General features: G+C 35.2%; 4 protein-coding genes across 4 annotated transcripts in view; 2 read left to right on the plus strand and 2 right to left on the minus strand.

Annotated features, from left to right (window-relative positions):
* Positions 1-1,210: 1,210 nt before the first annotated feature.
* On the plus strand, positions 1,211-1,597 carry LOC120326599 (protein NATD1-like). Its single transcript, XM_039392920.2, has one exon. It carries the CDS (start codon positions 1,211-1,213, stop codon positions 1,595-1,597), a length of 387 nt encoding a protein of 128 aa, XP_039248854.2.
* A 630-nt stretch (positions 1,598-2,227) lies between these two features.
* The window catches only part of LOC120326333 (transcription factor IIIB 90 kDa subunit-like), a 35,199-nt gene continuing 20,508 nt past the window's right edge, over positions 2,228-16,918 (plus strand). Inside the window, exons 1-5 of the mRNA XM_039392601.2 lie at positions 2,228-2,494; positions 2,876-2,950; positions 4,393-4,566; positions 5,169-5,200; positions 5,466-5,538. Coding sequence (XP_039248535.2) covers positions 2,314-2,494; positions 2,876-2,950; positions 4,393-4,566; positions 5,169-5,200; positions 5,466-5,538 — 535 coding nt within the window. The 5' untranslated portion in view covers positions 2,228-2,313. The remainder of the gene's footprint in view (positions 2,495-2,875; positions 2,951-4,392; positions 4,567-5,168; positions 5,201-5,465; positions 5,539-16,918) is intronic.
* On the minus strand, positions 5,865-14,372 carry LOC120326341 (BTB/POZ domain-containing protein 3-like). Its single transcript, XM_078111709.1, has 10 exons — positions 14,188-14,372; positions 13,273-13,439; positions 12,773-12,920; positions 12,264-12,465; positions 11,688-11,933; positions 10,755-10,873; positions 9,582-9,703; positions 8,913-9,054; positions 7,865-8,016; positions 5,865-7,089 (listed from the first exon to the last, which is right to left on the minus strand). Exons 1-10 carry the CDS (start codon positions 14,286-14,288, stop codon positions 7,031-7,033), a joined length of 1,458 nt encoding a protein of 485 aa, XP_077967835.1. The 5' UTR covers positions 14,289-14,372; the 3' UTR covers positions 5,865-7,030.
* LOC120326348 (mitochondrial genome maintenance exonuclease 1-like) lies at positions 14,430-16,075 on the minus strand. Its single transcript, XM_039392619.2, has one exon. The coding sequence runs from the start codon at positions 16,004-16,006 to the stop codon at positions 15,050-15,052; it is 957 nt and encodes a 318-aa protein (XP_039248553.2). The 5' UTR covers positions 16,007-16,075; the 3' UTR covers positions 14,430-15,049.

Genomic DNA, 16,918 nt, shown 5'->3' on the forward strand with positions numbered 1-16,918 from the left:
CCTCGTTAATAAAAATGAGAAAATTTCAAAGGATTCAGTGTTATGCTAGAATTTCTGGATTTGGGGAAAACAATAATTCTGTAATGCATCACATCGCTGCATTAGTAACACGTGTAGTGTAAAGTCAGAGAGATACAGCAATTTGTCTCTGTAAAAATATTTTCTAACTCTTTTAATAATCTGGAGTCGTAATTTTGGATTGAATGATAATCTAGGTCTGTGAGTCAGAATTTCAGGCAGAAGGGAAAATTCGTTAAGTCTGTAATTTGACTAAGCATACTCAGACAAATGAAGGAGGCTCACATACAGACATATGCCAACATTTTTTATCATAGCCTATTTTTGGGGGTGCTGATCCTGTGATCTGCAGTTGATCAGCTTTTACTGATTCTAATTGGGTGTGAATTTTCTTGAATGCACAGCCTTCGAACATAAGTAAAGAAGAATTATTGGGGCTCCCGAAGTATTGGAACCAAGATGGCGGACATCAGAATGTAATATGAGTACTAGGTCAGGGTTAGGCCATAATTTTAGGTATAAATACTACGGGAGGCTCTTGGCTAGTCTTCGAACTGATGATAGGACTAAAATAAGGAAAATTGGAAAAAAATTATCGCCTAACCCTAACCTGTTACCCATGTTACGTTCCGATGTCCGTCATCTTGGTTCGCATACTTCGGGAGCACCGAATTATTTCTGTGTAAATTTATGGGCGACCTACAAAATGCCAAGGGCTTGTGAAATTATATAGAAACATATATCTCATGCATAGTCTCGATCTCTAATCAATATTGAAATATGTGCTTCTGCACCTTCAGTATAATAATTTAACTTATCGAAACACTCTTACGCGTTGTCTTTACAAAATTGTTTTTGTAATTTTTCTTTCCCATTGATTTTATTATTTTCTGTCTTCCATGTTTGCATGTATTACAGTATTAATTCATCCAGCTGGATAGTCAGATAACAAATATTTAAAAATTAGAGAGAAAATTCACACTCTTTATAACTCATTATACAGCTCAATTAGCACAAAAACATGAAAAAGATATATAAGTAGTTGCTTCAAATATTGTACATGTACTTTTTCATTAGATTCTGATTCAAAACACCAGTAATTTGTACTAGGAAATGTATATAATTTACTGTATATACTCAAATTGCTTTTGAATATGCTGAACGTTTTTTCAAGTTAACAGCTTCAATTGTTATGTCCAATAATCTAATAAGTTTAGGGAAACATCTTGTTTGTGGAACCAAGATTATCAGATTGAATCTTTATTCTACTGTGACAAAAGCAATGTCAAATCAAAATATCAAGGTCATTCATTTACCAGAGGAGAAGCAATTTATTGCGGAAATTGGAGAGTCGAAGGAAAAAGCACATATAGATTATGAAGTCATTGGAGATGGAATATGGGACCTTCAACATACTCTTGTACCTGAATCATTTCGTGGACAAGGGGTTGCAAAAGTTTTGGCAAAGTCGGCTTTCGATCATGTTGTAAAAGAAGACTTAAAAATGAAATTAACTTGCTGGTATTTGCAAGGATTTGCAGACAAAAACCCTGAATATAAAGATAGAATCGTAAATTAGATTTGTTTTATCAAGATTATCCAAATTGTGCAATGTGTTTAAATTTGTGCGTACAAAATTGCAAAGTCTAATCAATTAACAGTCCATAAAATACCATTTTGATTTGTGAAATTATATTTTATTCTTGTGTTAGGCATGGTTTATGAACCGTCAAATCAAATGTATTTATAATTCAAGGATATGCAATTATTATTTTGAAATCTAATTTTAATAATTATGATTAAAGGTTATTATTTGAGTGTTTGGGTTTTCAAAATCTCAGTCTTTATTTTCTATCTTATTTGCTTCAAGTTGAGTCTTTGATGATATTTAATTATTATCGGTTTCATTGGACACCAAACACTTTATGTTTGGTCACCCTATGTTGAAATTTACTCTCTCTTTATTGTGGATTATATTTAAATGAGTCGAAGTTTTTGTCACTTAAACCGACACATCACCATTTACCGGTAATTGTGTTATTTTTGTGGTGGTCAACAGCTCGTCTTTTTTTCTGTAATATTTGATATGTACATTGAAGCATTTTGATATTATTTTAAATGCCCCAAATTTTAATTTGCAGTTTTTCAAATTATCTGTGAGAAATTTATGTGTTACTGTTAATTTATTTCAATTATATTTTACAGATCATGTGAATGAATTTTAATTTTACTCTAACATTAGTTGAAAAAGTGAAATTACTTTGTAGCTTACTACTGAAACTGTAAAACTTAAAGATGCCTAAGACATGCCCCCATTGCAAGTGTAGCGAGCTAGATGTGGACCCTGCTCGAGGGGCCACCGTGTGTATGGGATGTGGCACTGTACTCGAAGAAAATTCAATTGTCTCCGAGGTTTCGTTTATGGAAAATGCTGATGGTTCATCTTCTATGGTCGGTCAATTTGTGTCCGGAGAAGGTATGTCTATACATAATATAATCAATTAAAAATATCAATTATTAGAAGCTGAGTTATTATAAGTGAATTATTATGAGTTATATGTCTGCAGATATTGGAATTCAAAGTGAAACATTGACGAAATAACTTAATTCTAAGTTTTCTAAGGGTGTTTTTGTATGTATTTTGTCATTAGATTTATTTTTTAATGCCCTCATCATCATTCTGTTCAAGATAAGACAATGAGCCATGAATATCAATCTCCTATAATACTCTGTATTATCTGAAAAAAGTTTCCATACAAACTACAATTAAATTGAGTAACTCTGTTTGAGATAGAAATTTCATCTTATCATCTACTTTATCAAATTCAATCTATAAACTATGCTTAAATTTCTCCAGGTGCAAATAAACCTCATTTTGCGGGATTACGACATGGCATCAGCAAGGAATCTAGGCAGATGACATTGGACAGAGGTACATAATTGATTATTTAGTAACTATTCATTCTTTTTATCAATTCAAGAATCAATTCAAGGTCACACACACTCACATAAGTAAATGAGACTCGAAGAGAAGCTGCAAGCAGCCAACAAAATAACTAAAATAATAAGTTAAGTCAATGCAGTCAGGAAAGCATCTGTTTCAGCTGTTCTTCTTAACTCATGATTGTACATCTACATAAATTCAGTCAACAAGAAATTTTTTTGCAATGATCCCTTTCTCCATTGAGAACCTTACTTAGGCATTGCTGTAAGCACAGACTCCAAAAATACACTTGGATATAGTAGTATATAGAATCAATCACAGTTAGATTTCCCAACCGAGGGCCCGTGGCCCCACAAGTAAGTAACAGAGCAGTTGGAGTGGGGCCACAATGCAAGGCGCAAAACTGATTTTACTTTTCACTTTACAAGAAAACTTCCGGTTCTTCCTTGTCTCATTGCTTGATAAGGTTATTTCACATGGTGTTTTCACTTAGTTGAGCATGAATTGTTTGAACGTAATGCAATCTACCAATCAAAATAGCACTAGAAATAACAGGAATGATAAACAGCGGGGCCATGAAACACTGGAATGATAAACAGCGGGGCCATGTGTCACCAGTCAACACCATGTGTTCACCAGTCCAATGCTCATCAGCCAGTCATTGTTCACTGACTGGCGAAAATAGTTAATCTTGGAATAGCTAAACGAAGTCTTTTTAACCCTTTCCATGCGATTTTTATTTTTTATTAAATAATCGTATTTGCTACGCCGATTTTATGCATTTGTACCCCCACAACTGATCGATCGACTAACGAAAAACTATTGATCCTCTGCTGCCCACTGACGGCTCGTTGGAAAGCTTATTTAAAGAGCTTGCAATTGGCGATTAAAAAAAAAAGTTTTTTCAAAAGTGGTGGTCTGAGTCACAAACCGGATAGAAAAAAGGCATTTTTTTTCTTGGGAGTTGAAACTTCAAACCGTGATAAAAAAATAGAAATATTCGCTAAATCCTTTACTGTTACCGCTTCGTGGTTGGCAAACAATAGCATAATATTGCTGTAGCAATTTCGTGATCTAACTCAAGATACTTCGGTAGATAGAAGGGATAATATGTTTTCTATTACCACCCAAAAAACACGAAATTTGCATAAATTTCAAAAACACTCCCTCGTTCCGCCGCAAATGAAATTCCGCGAGATTTATCGTCGCTCATGTTAATCTCGAAGAAGACTTCTTATCAATAAACTAAAACCCGGGAAAACTGGACCAACAGTTTGCGACCGATTGCTAAATAAAACAGTGGAGTACATCAACGTACCCGCCGCAATCTAGCGACTTTTGTCGTTGGTACGTATACGTACGTGCCCACCGCACGGAAAGGGTTAAATTGTATATATAAGTTTATTAATCCCCAAATCATTTTTCTGCAGGAAAGCGTGAAATTAGAGAAATGGCTTCCTCTCTTCATTTGAATCAACATTGCATTGATACTGCGTTCAATTTCTTCAAAATGGCAATCAATAAACGTTTGTCTCGAGGAAGAAGAATTCAGCACATAGTTGCAGCTTGCCTGTACATGACTTGCAGAATTGTGGGGACTCCTCGTATCCTTTGTAATTATTGTAAAACCAAGTCTAGCTATTTAGGACGTAGGGGATTTCAAATAAATTGTTTAAAGTAAAGTCACTCGCACTCAATCAAAAGCGTAGTAGACTCATCTCCAAGAGCTACAGAATTCATATTTATGCCATTGACGAGAGACGCTGAGGACTTCCAAGTCAACCATTATGGGGTGTATAATTAGACCTAACTGAAAAATTCTCTACTTGTTGCTGTTCATCCACATGAACAATTTGTATATATTAGTCAAACTATATGCGTGTATTGGATAAATTTGCCATATAATAAGTCCCACTTTATGCATGGAAATTACACAAACTAACACAAGGTTAAATTAAAGTCCTAACCATACAGTCTAAAATACTATGAAACAGATATTTAGTTGGCATGCAGTTAGTAAGATCAAGTTAATATGTGCATGATTTGCAGACATAACACCATATACTTTTGTTACCATAACTAAGTTTGCTCAACGTTAAAAGGCCAATGTGGACAAAACCTCTGAGATTTTCCCCACTCATGATATTACAGTTAATTGTATTCTTTAGTGTTTTATCCCTTAACATCAAACTCAATCGTGCCACAGATATGCTGCTTGACTTCAGTGATATTACTCAGGTGAACATTATATTTTGAAAGCTTTTTTGTTGGTTTGGAGCCTAGATGTACTCAGGGTTGAACTAACCAACAACACCACACAAGTATTGAATGCTTAATTACAAATTACCAGTTTGAAACCTTCCTTCAATATTAACGATAGACAGAGAGAGCTACATTATCTTTTATTCTAAATAAAGTTCGCCAGTTAATTAAAGTTATCAGCTGACTAAATTTTTTTCAGCAATTGGCAATGCATAAATAACTAAGAATGTTCTCTTTCTAGGTCAATGTTTTTACTCTGGGAAAAGCCTTTCTAGTACTGGCCAAAGAGCTTCATATACACCTACCTGTACTGGGTAAGTTTCGTTTGTGATTAAATACTAGGAGTATTATTAATTGAATAAAGTGGAGCAAGGTGGCGTGAACACTAAGTTTTTTATTCAATTGCACATCACTGCCTAAATTAACTGAGACCAGGTGGTATATTACACTCAAAATGTCGTTTGCGCACTTCAGAGCAGTGTCTTAACCTAGAAATACAAGCTCGTGTTTTCTGTTTTTCTAGCGACCACCCTGTATCAGGACAATGTAATTGCTTTTAAATTAGGACTAGCTTTTTTCTATAAGTATCTTCATTTAATTACTAAGACCCATCCATACTTTGACAAAATAGAGCCATTGGTTTAGGAATGTATATTTTATTTAAATAGGAAACACTGACAAACACTAAAACATTTCAGACACACACTGAATAATAGTAAAACTTGGCAAAAGCAGGCAAAGCACCATAAGTAATGAAAAATTAGGTTGTTGAATAGCAAATATGAATAAATTCGGTTTCAAACAGTACTATTATAATCAAATATTTGGGGGTAATGGGCAATACAGGGATGTGCGACCTTTAATACTGGAGGGCCTGATACAAATACCTGGGCCGCACCTTTATTTAACATAGGCTTTAATTTTACGTTATTATTTACGTTAATTTTATGTTATTATTTACGTTATTAATCTTATAACATGCGCTGTTCGCGTCGAACAAGCTAGCTATTAGGGAATTGCAACGTCATTGGTATGGATAATAAATTGGGACCTAGGTATAGGTTCGCAACGCAAAAAGGGGTTGGAATTAATAAACTCGTGTCGCGACTCGCGGGCAGCACTTTGCCAAAGATCAATATCAATTTAAGAAAATTCGATTTTTATATGTATGCAAAAAAGATGATGCTGAAATTATTCGGAACAGTGTATGAATAAATTAAACATTTGCTGTGTTCGCAATTCAAGATTCAAAGGTATTTTAACTAAGCACCAGACATTATCGAGAAAAAAAAAAAATATTTTAGGATATTTTCATAGCACCAAAGGAATACATAATATAACCCTTTTTGTATGGGGATGTTGGAAAAAGTATTGATGTCATTATTATTTAAAATAAGATTACAGCAATATATGGTTCAAATTAAAATACAAATAAGGGCACTCCAGAAGTGTGCGTACCAGTATATGGAGGTAACTAATTTTGTTGCCTACTTTACATCAAGTTGTGTAAATGGACGGAATATTCGGCTATTCACAGACAGTCCGAACTCGTAATAGAACTAAAATAAAGAAAATCGCAATAAAATTATGGCTTAACCCTAACCTGGTACACACACTACGGAAGTTACCCAAATATGTATTTGAAAACTGGCAGACAGCTTAGCCGAATAAGAACTGTCGTGCTATGCTATACGTACGAGGTCATAAATAGGAAGAAGGTAAGATGTTAGTCACTTGCAACTTATTCAGCGTTATTTTCGTTAAATATCTTTAGCTTTTTTGGCATGATCGCATTTGCAAGTATTGTTAAGATGCTCCTCTGTAAAATATAAGCTCTGGAATCTGTCCTCCTTGCACTCCAGTTCCTGTTAAAGAGAAGATTTGGTGAGTACCAAATACCGGTAGGCGGTTGGTTAAATAAGTAGACCTATAAGAATTTATGGAAAGAACAAGGGGTTTTAGCAGTTTGACATGATTTGGGATAAACATCAGTATTTAGGCATAAACGATCGACTACGAAGGACAAGGGACATTTGAATGCAGCTCACTGTGATGATAGTGAAATGTTATAAGCATTTACAGATTGTGGTCTAATTTCGGTGCTCCCAAAATATGTGTACCAAGATGGCGCACAACCTAAACATATAGTATGTTTACCAGGTTAGGTTTATCAGGTTGTGCGCCATCTTGGAGCGCCCTAATTCCGAGTATATCTAGATATTTTCAACACACTATGTACCAGCAGTATATAAGAATGGACCACTGTTTAAGCAATTATTTGCAATTAGAAATTATGGGCTGAACCAGTTTTTATTTTGAAGGTATAGTTGTTTATTCAAACTTGTTATTACTTATCGATTTTAATCGGTAAGTATGTTGATAGGTATTTGTCTGTTTGTCTGTCTGTCTGTTAGATGCACGTGCGATTTTGCATGTGCATTCATCATATGTCGGACCAGAAGCCTATTGATTTTGGATGAATTATGTCGTATAATTATTATTAATTAATTAGTGATGGGCCACTATGGAGTAAGAGCGATGTTTAGGGGGATCCCCTAACTTTCGATGGATAAGTCTTCGGTCTCTGACCGATATTCTCGTTATATACTTGTACAATTAGAACTAAGCCTATGTACATACCGTTTGTACTTTCATTAGAACACTGAAATTGTATGACAACACCTCCGCATGTTACTTCACTCATTCCCTCCTGTCCAAAATAACTTAGTTCATTCCCATCCAATACAACTGATGCTGTGTAGAATACGTTTGCCTCACATTGTACTGGATGCCTGTGAAAAAAATTTACAAACTTAAGTGAAGGATATTAGAACATGCACAACCTGCAGGGAGCAATGCTCAGCGGCGAGTCAGCGCCTTTGATTGCACTGTGTGGGTTTGCATGTTTGAATCCCATGCGGGGATAGTTATGTTCAAGAGGACTCCTCGCCGCCGTAGGGTGATTCTCGTAACCGCTGGTCTGTTCAGCTTACTCCACAAACAAATAACTACCTAATTCATGCCATACCCGAAATTGACAAGTAACCTGACAAATGATTATGCCGTGTTAAATATGTGAATTCCATCCTATCCTATTTCGAATGTGTGAGAAGTTGGCAAATGCTTGTTTTATGATTGTAAGTCTTCTAGGGAACTCTCGCAATTAGGAAAAGGGAATGATTTGTACCTAACAGCTGGACAGTCATACAAATATCTTTTGGATATTGTCAGGGATTGCCAAAAGCTCAAAACTGAATAACTTAGTACTCTGAATACATTCTAAAATAATCTTTTCGATAATGAAAAATCGAATATATTCGGAGATAGGGGTGTTCCACAAAAAAAATTCTTTAAGGCAATTATGAATTAATTAATAAATTCGTAGAAATCAAATTTAGTCAGGTAGATAATTATATTTTTTTGTCGAAAGTTACTAATTTTTGTCTATCACAAGGTAACAAATGCTTTTAGGATATTTTCAAATTAAAATTTTTAGAAATCAGGAATATCCTTGGATATTGTGTATTATCTAACAGTAGCAGTATTGTATGCATGAGGTAAAATTTTGAAAGTTTTTGTTTTTGACTTTTTATCAGAGCTTGGGCATCCCCAATTAGGTACTATACTATATTTTGTATAATTTAAATGAAAGGAGAACAAAATATCATAATCTGTGTGTATCTGTTACCTGAACCAGACTGGAAATATTTTTGTGCAGCCATCCGTTAAAAATGATATTTTTTCTTCAGCAAGTGTGTCTTGTCCTCGAGTTAGTTTCGTATCTGCTGTGTATTTTGCTGCCCCACTGCTGGAACCGTACAGTCCAAAACCTAAAAAGAGTAAAGTTAAATTATGTTGGCTAGCTTTGTGACTGTTTTTCTGACAATGCCAGCTTGAAGCCGCCCCAATATATATTGCTATTTCACAATTATAAACCGTTATGCTTTAGCGTTTCAATAGTTGCTTGTAGTTTTAAGTGAGAGCTTAGAATCCTTGATTGTAATATAGGCTTGAAATGTTATTGTCTTTGTTTTATCTATAACACACTCCCGAATTCATCTGGCCCTGTGCAGTATCGGTGAAATCAATATTGAGTGATATGTCCGTAGCCAAACTAGGAAGCTGGTTTGAAATCAGTTGTTCCGGCTTAGGAGCTTCATTTTTTTACCTAACAGAGATAGATTCTATGATTTAAAAAAAAATTGAATAGTAGGAGGCTAGGAGCTGTAGCCACTATGGCTCCCCAGTCCTAATTAGTGGATTAGATATTTTTACTAGACACACTTAGAGTTGAATATTTTGTATTTTTTATACCTTGTTTATCTGCTTGGCAGATTCTTACTGTAACCTCACATACCTGCTAGAAATATCCTTTTCTCAGCCATGAATTGTATTGAATCACATCTTCCTCTGTATCTCCATTGATTGCTTCGATAAGCACATGAGAGAAACCGGCGACATACTTGTGGAGTGAGACCACTGTTTGTAAATGTATAGATAGCGCATGAATTACTAGAGATTCTATAATCTATACTATATATTTACATAACTAGACAAGTTACCACTGATAGGTAGAAAACTGAACACTCTTGGAGGGACTAGAACAGTGATTCCTAAAGTTGATTGACCTGGGACCAAAATTAGAAAAGAATGTTTGCGGGTCGAGAGGGGTAGCGTTACGTATAACACTTGCTTGAAAACTGTAATAATTATGTAACAATTGGCGGTGGTATCTAGAAAGCAGACAAGGTAAAAACATAAAGTGGTAAACTATTTTACTTAGACTCGGCGGGCCATATAAATTCGTTAGGCGGGCCGTAATTAGCCCGCAAGTCGCTGTTTGGGAACCACTAGACTAGAATCTCCCTAGCTCGCCACTATGTATGTATGTATGTTTATTTGCCTCAAAAATGTAACAGTATCTGCATAATAATTGAACAGTAAAACAGAGACAGGATACATGTTCAAGAATCAAGACCTTACTGGCCTAAGACACAGATGTGCGACATGCACCCCTAACAATAATACAAGCAGTTTAGGACTGCTCCGTTATACTAGGACAACAGACATGAAATTGACTATACAAATAAAACTCTAGTAAAATACACAAAGGGGACGGCACAACGGTGATATGTACAATAGTCAGTTTATGGCACGTCCATATCCCAGGTTCCGGTGTGAAAAGATGGAGATAGGGTATGGGGTGTAAATACACTAAGTCTCACGAAACACGTAAAGATTTGTTCGGGATATAAACTTGCCAGAAACCAACGTTGGATGGGGCCACACCACGACACTACTCATTTTATTGCACAATGAGGTTAAAAAGTTTGGTTTCCAGGGATTTCCGGGATCTTGCTTGCTATATCTCACCAATCCTTGTGAAAAGCCATTTGATATTTTGTTGTTCAGTATATTTGTTAGAGAAACCGCTTCAGATTTTCTCTAGTCATAACTTTTATGGTACCGGTATCAAGTTGAGATAAGACAAGGATTTTGTACTTTGACAATATTATGTATGTATCCCTACCTTCTAGCACTAGTTGGAAACTCCAATTTAGGTTTTCTTGATGATGCAAACCAAAAAAATATGTCAATAATCTCTTGTTGTGTAAGTAGGCCAGATCTTGCTGGACCATCTGCAAATTCCTGTGTGAAATAGGAATTGTGGGTTTTTGAGGCGGGCTTAGTATCCATATTTATCAATTTAAGTTTCCTGGAAAAGGATGAAGTTAAGAGCTTATAGTAATGAAAGACCAGAATCTTGTGTTCTATAGGCTATATAATATAAATAAAGATTGAAAATCTTGAGTTTTTTTGCATATAGCTTACATGTACAACGGTATACCGGTAATGAATTGGTTCTTAGACCTTTTTCGATAAATTTCTCAATTTGCTTAAAAACCCTTGTTTCCCTTTATTCGTTCAATCTTTAATTGGTGGTAAGTGCTAGTGGTGCTGGTGCACACATGTCTTACTTTGGCTTTTGTGCTTTTTAAATATGTTTATAATGTATGGATAAATGTATTACAATAATACTCAATAGGTGGGGCTCCCGAAGTATGCGACCCAAGATGGCGGACATCGGAATGTAATATGTGTACTAGGTTAGGGTTAGGCCATAATTTTAGCTATAAATACTACGGGAGGCTCTTGGCTAGTCTTCGAACTGATAATAGGACTAAAATAAGGAAAATTGGAAAAAAATTATCGCCTAACCCTAACCTATTACCCATGTTACGTTCTGATGTCCGCCATCTTGGTTCGCATACTTCGGAAGCACCCAATTAGTAAACATGTCATGGGGACTCATAGCATAGGATACTCATTTGCTATATTTGTGCCTAACTTAGCATAATCGCTGATGCATCAGCATATGCGCTGATTTGCTCGTTGTAAGGGGACTTACAATATATAATTTACCAATATTCACCACTAAAATTAGAAACAATCCTCTACTAACTTGTAATGTCATGGCTGGCAGTCTTAAAAGATTTAAAGCATTTCCAAGGGCATTCCTTCTGTTCTCTAAAGTAGTTTCTAGATCACTTCGTTTGCATTCCGCTTCTGACCATCGTAAAATTGCATCAAATATGACGGTTTCTTTGACATTAAGAGTCTCTCTTTCAAGTATAGAGTTCAAAGTTCGTAGGTCAATTTCAGTGAATACTTCCGATTGAAGAGCAAGTTCTGCTTGAGCATCTATCACCTGGAATTATTTTGCATAATAAAAGTTAATATATTGATTTGAAACATTCAAGCCCTGAACCTATAAAGGGTATTGTATCTCTACTCCTTCTCTCTCATGAAATTTCTCTTGTGCGCTATTCTTTCACCCTAGTAATACGCATTTCACCCAAGTCCAGATCGACGTTTCATTTACAGCAAATTTTATGCCTCATGTGTGTTAATATAATGCCAGAAAAATACTGAACAGTTATTGCAAAATCTTTTGGATGCTCATTGAATTATTTGTATATTTAAATATTCTTCCCTCTGAACAAGGCTTTACACAAGAACCCAGAATTTTCAACGTTACCTCCCAGCATCTTTGGGTCAATTCTTTTTCCTCAAACAGCCAACTTTGAGACAGTAGAATACAAGCATTCTTTGCACTGAGACTTGTCTCTAAGAATCTAACACAGGCTCTTGCAAGATATGGTATAATGTATTTTTTCGCTGCGTACAATGTAGCAAGGACTGTGTCTGCTTCTAAGGAGATTTTGTCGCAGTATAGGTACCTGAAATTATGTACTCTGTTTAGGTACAAAGATATTTACTCTAACTTGTTTTACTAGACTACTAGATAATCAAGTTTATGGACTCTGATATCTCGAATTTCCACGTTTCGTGAAAGTATTTTTTTATTATGAAATTTACTTGTGTTAGTGTGCAGTGAGATTTTCGAATTTGAAATACGGTGATCAAAATCTTACAAACCAAAAGTTTGAAGGCATTTGGATCTAAAAATCCAGTCAGTTTAGGATAGTTAACTTTCTTTTCTTAAGCAACAAATTACAAACTTCCTAAGTAAAATCTCACACTTACTTGAGAAGTATTCTGAAAGCTACTGGTTCAACATCAGGGATTTCTATTTCATTCTTATTTTCAGCCATATCTCCGTATAACATTGCAAAGAATACTGAACTTCCAGTAGCTAGAATGTATTTGTGTGCTGGAATTCGAAGTGCTGAACCTAGCAAGAATAATATAATGAGCTTGGTCGGCAAAATAAAAGAGCATGTAGCTGGGTTAGGTGCATTAGTTTTATTAGGTGCAGTAGTTTTATTGGTTATTGAGCCATCTTCTCCACTTCAATCTGCATTTTTTTCTGCCGGCTCTTATCAGCACAGGCATCCATTAGTATGTAACTTGTAAGTAACAACTTTATTTTGGATGGTTCATTATTGCCTACCCAATTCACTATTCACTGGGTGGGGTGGCAGACCCCAGATTTTTATTTCAATTTTCTATTCACCTTTGCATATGTGATTGCTTGTCAAAAACCTTGTTTAGAGCAAAATGAGACAAAAAACTCGAGTGCTTACCTTTTGGGCCTACAACGAAGCTTACATCACTCATTAATTCATTGTTAAACATGACAGAGTTTCGTTCACAAACTGTTGTCTTGGTAGCTTGCCAGCTATTATCATTCTCTATAGTTGAGTTCACAGAATCCTCAGTCTCTTCCTGTCTGAATGATCTGGATGGCGACCTGTACAATGTTTTTTTTTCGAATTGAATTCTATAAAAATTTTGATATGCTCTCTTGTCGGCGCTGCAGGAGTGTGTGTACCAATATGTTTGTACTAATTTTGTTCACCTACTTTACATCAAGTTGTGTAAATGGCCTGAAACCAATTGGCAGGGGGTATATTCACTTGGCTAACACAGACAGTTCCCGAACTCGTAATAGAACTAAAATAAGGAAAATCTGAATAAAATTTTTATATGTTCTAAGCCTAAACTGGTACACACACAATGGGAGTATCCTCTTCAAGATTATACTTAGTTTACTTGGATACCAATTTGTTGCATGTAACGTACTCAAACATTTTGGTAATCAGCATTGTGGAACAGGAGTTTGAAAGCATAGGCTATATACTGTCTCGTTTGATATATTTAGGTCTCTATACCTAATTACAGTGACAGCGAGGGAAGCCAAAATAACCAGAATATTCAAACACACATCATATTGTCTATTCGTAATATTGTAAACTCTTGATTGTAGAAAAAGCTTAGAATATTTCCATTTTAAAATTCAAGCCTTCAATATCTGATGCTCAATGCACGAAATAAACGTCACACAGCATAAAAAAAACAAAAATCAATTAGAACAAAGTTTATCTCAAATTTTTGCAAATTCATCTTTTGCACATGACTCAATATAGAATACATCTCCAAATTTGAGAAAATCCTTTGCAGATTATATACGAAACAGTGAATAAAAACAATGGCTTTACCTTCTCATATCTAGAGTTATCTGACTGATGGGTGAGAGTAGTTCCTCAGCTGTTAAAATAGGCCTGTTGTCATCAGCACGATTTTCTTGCTGTTCATCCATATTAGCTTATTGCGAGTTTTACTATTTCATATTGTATATTTAGAGTTGCATATAATAGTGTGTTATGGAGCTCTTAAGAACAAAATAAGATAAAATTAGAATGAGGTACAAATCATAAATCGGATTTCAAGAAATATGGATTTGTATTGTAAATCCTGTGGCCGTCTTTTTTTCTGCGTAATTCAAAGCAGTAAGCACATCACTATTGCTGAAGGTTTGTTTACGAAGTAATTGACAGGAATAAGAGCAGCTATTATGCTTTACTAGAAACAGAATCTTTCATGTCGCCTGGCATTTCAGTGTTCGCCCATGACTTACTCTAATCTTCCACGGCAATTTATGATTATACAGATTAAAAGAAGGTAACTATGTAGGAAATAATTTGTACCAAGAAATTACAGTTATGTTTGTGCAATCTTCTACCAACTGACTGCAAGTTGTAACATGACGAGAAACTTTGAATGTGAAAATAATATAGGTCATTCCACCCCTTCAAAAATTGGTATCTTTGGTCTACTAATCTAATTTAGTGCATGTCACATAGGAACTTGCCCATCATGACGAGTATACAAGATAGATCATGCTTTAATTGTACATAACAGTGAAGATGACTATTATGTTCTTGAGGTCACACAGTAGTTTTATGCAATCATGGCTGAATTGGTATTAGCAATTTATCATTAGCTTTAACATACTCCTCGATGCCAACTGATCTTTATCAAATGCCTGAAATTCTGAGAAATTTGATTTTTATTGTGTAATCAAGTATCATCTGTTAGTTGTGTATTTAATTTTCTTGCATGGTTTCTCGCAAGCCTTCTCAGCCATCCTTTCCAATAAAATTCCAAGGCAAATTCATTCAAGTAATGAACAGTAGCTGGTGATCCATCACGATAACCCTGTACAATAATTGCATTAGCTACTTGCTCTGAAGAGTCCTTTGAAATATTAAAAGCACCCACATATGCAGCAACTTGATATGGAGCATCATATAAATCTTTTAAATTGTCTTTTTTTTTCGTAGCTAATTTCCAATCCACAATGCAAAGTTTGTTTTTATATTTTATGGCGCAGTCTAGTCTACCATGGTAAAATAGCATTGGATGATTTACATCAGCTTCGACGCAATGGACATCGTCTGGTGATATTTCTCGAAGAACTGGTTTCATGCTTTCCCAATGAGCTGATCCGTCGCCTTTAATTGTGATTACTTTATTTAAATAATCTTGAATTAATTTATGTAAGTGATGTCCCTCGCTTAGGATATTTTTTGAGTATTCTAAGAATCCTTGTTCACCTAGTTCCTCGATTTTTTTCTTCTTCCATCGATTCAGTATCGCTTCTTTTATTGGATGTATAGTATTTTTCAAAATAATGCTCACACTCTGAATTTTATCGTGAGAAAACACATCAGAAAGAACGGCATATTTATCTTTATCCTTTTTTGACATTTCCTCCCAATCATCTATGAAAAGAGGGCTATCCATAATGGTTTCCATTAATGGAAGGCATTTTTCAGTCTCTGTTAACATCTCCATCTCTTCTTGAGTCCAATTTTTCAAATTTTTGCCCCCAAAAAAGGTAGTTTTATTATATGTATCTTCCTTAGGACAAAGCATATTTTGGGTATTGCTAATGTTTAGCCTTTGATTCATAAACACCATACAACCAAATTTTGTCGTCTGACATTTCGAAAAAAGTTTGAATGTGCAAGACATTGAGAAGAAATCCTTATAAACAGTTAGAAGTCTAGTTAAAGCTAATCTGAAAATGATGATAATCAATCATTTCATTTCGGTTCTCTGATATAAACAACACAAAGCAAACAGACGAACAAAACACAGAGATACGTGGGAGGAGAGCCTTAAAAAAAGTGTACAATTAAGGTACGTGCCTTCCCATCAAAAAAATGAGAAAGCAAGCACACTGTGGGTTATTTAAATTTTGACAATTTGAAACCCTGCAACAGAGGAATTAATGGAGCATGACTGGCCAGTAACTTATGATCTCACCAATGTAGGCCTTGTTTACTGTAAAGACTACCTGTCCTCCCAAAATATAGTTACTCCCTGCCTGGATATGCTGCTGCTTGCACAGAGCCTTGCTCAAAGTGAGGAGCATAGTGAATCATATATATAAATATAATTTTAAACAAGCAAGACCATCAGAAGGCAAGGAAATTTGATAAGTGCAAGTTCATAGTATGTGCATATGTAATAGCCAGAAACTCAAGGCGATTAAATCTGAACGATTTATAAATTCAATTAAGAGAATTTGGGTACCAAATAAGTAAAATGCCAATTTTATTCTGGTCACTCTGAACGAAACAAAACAACAACAAACGGACAAACAAGATACAGAGGACCTGGAGGACTGGCATAACTTACGAGCCCGTCCACCAAAAACAGTCAAATGAACACAATAAAATAAAGACACAATGTAAAATTGGGCAATACTTTTTTCATAACAGTATGCTCAAGTATTTATTACAATAACATGCACATATTGCGGCAATATCCGCTACCTATATATTGCTATATTCGCAAATGTAATACCATCCTTCACTAACTACAGCACCCTACTCTACTACGGAAAGTATAACTACACCGAAAGCCGATATAATAAACGTC

This window comes from Styela clava, chromosome 4 (genome assembly GCF_964204865.1).
Source record: "Styela clava chromosome 4, kaStyClav1.hap1.2, whole genome shotgun sequence".
Classification (NCBI taxonomy): Eukaryota; Metazoa; Chordata; class Ascidiacea; order Stolidobranchia; family Styelidae; genus Styela; species Styela clava.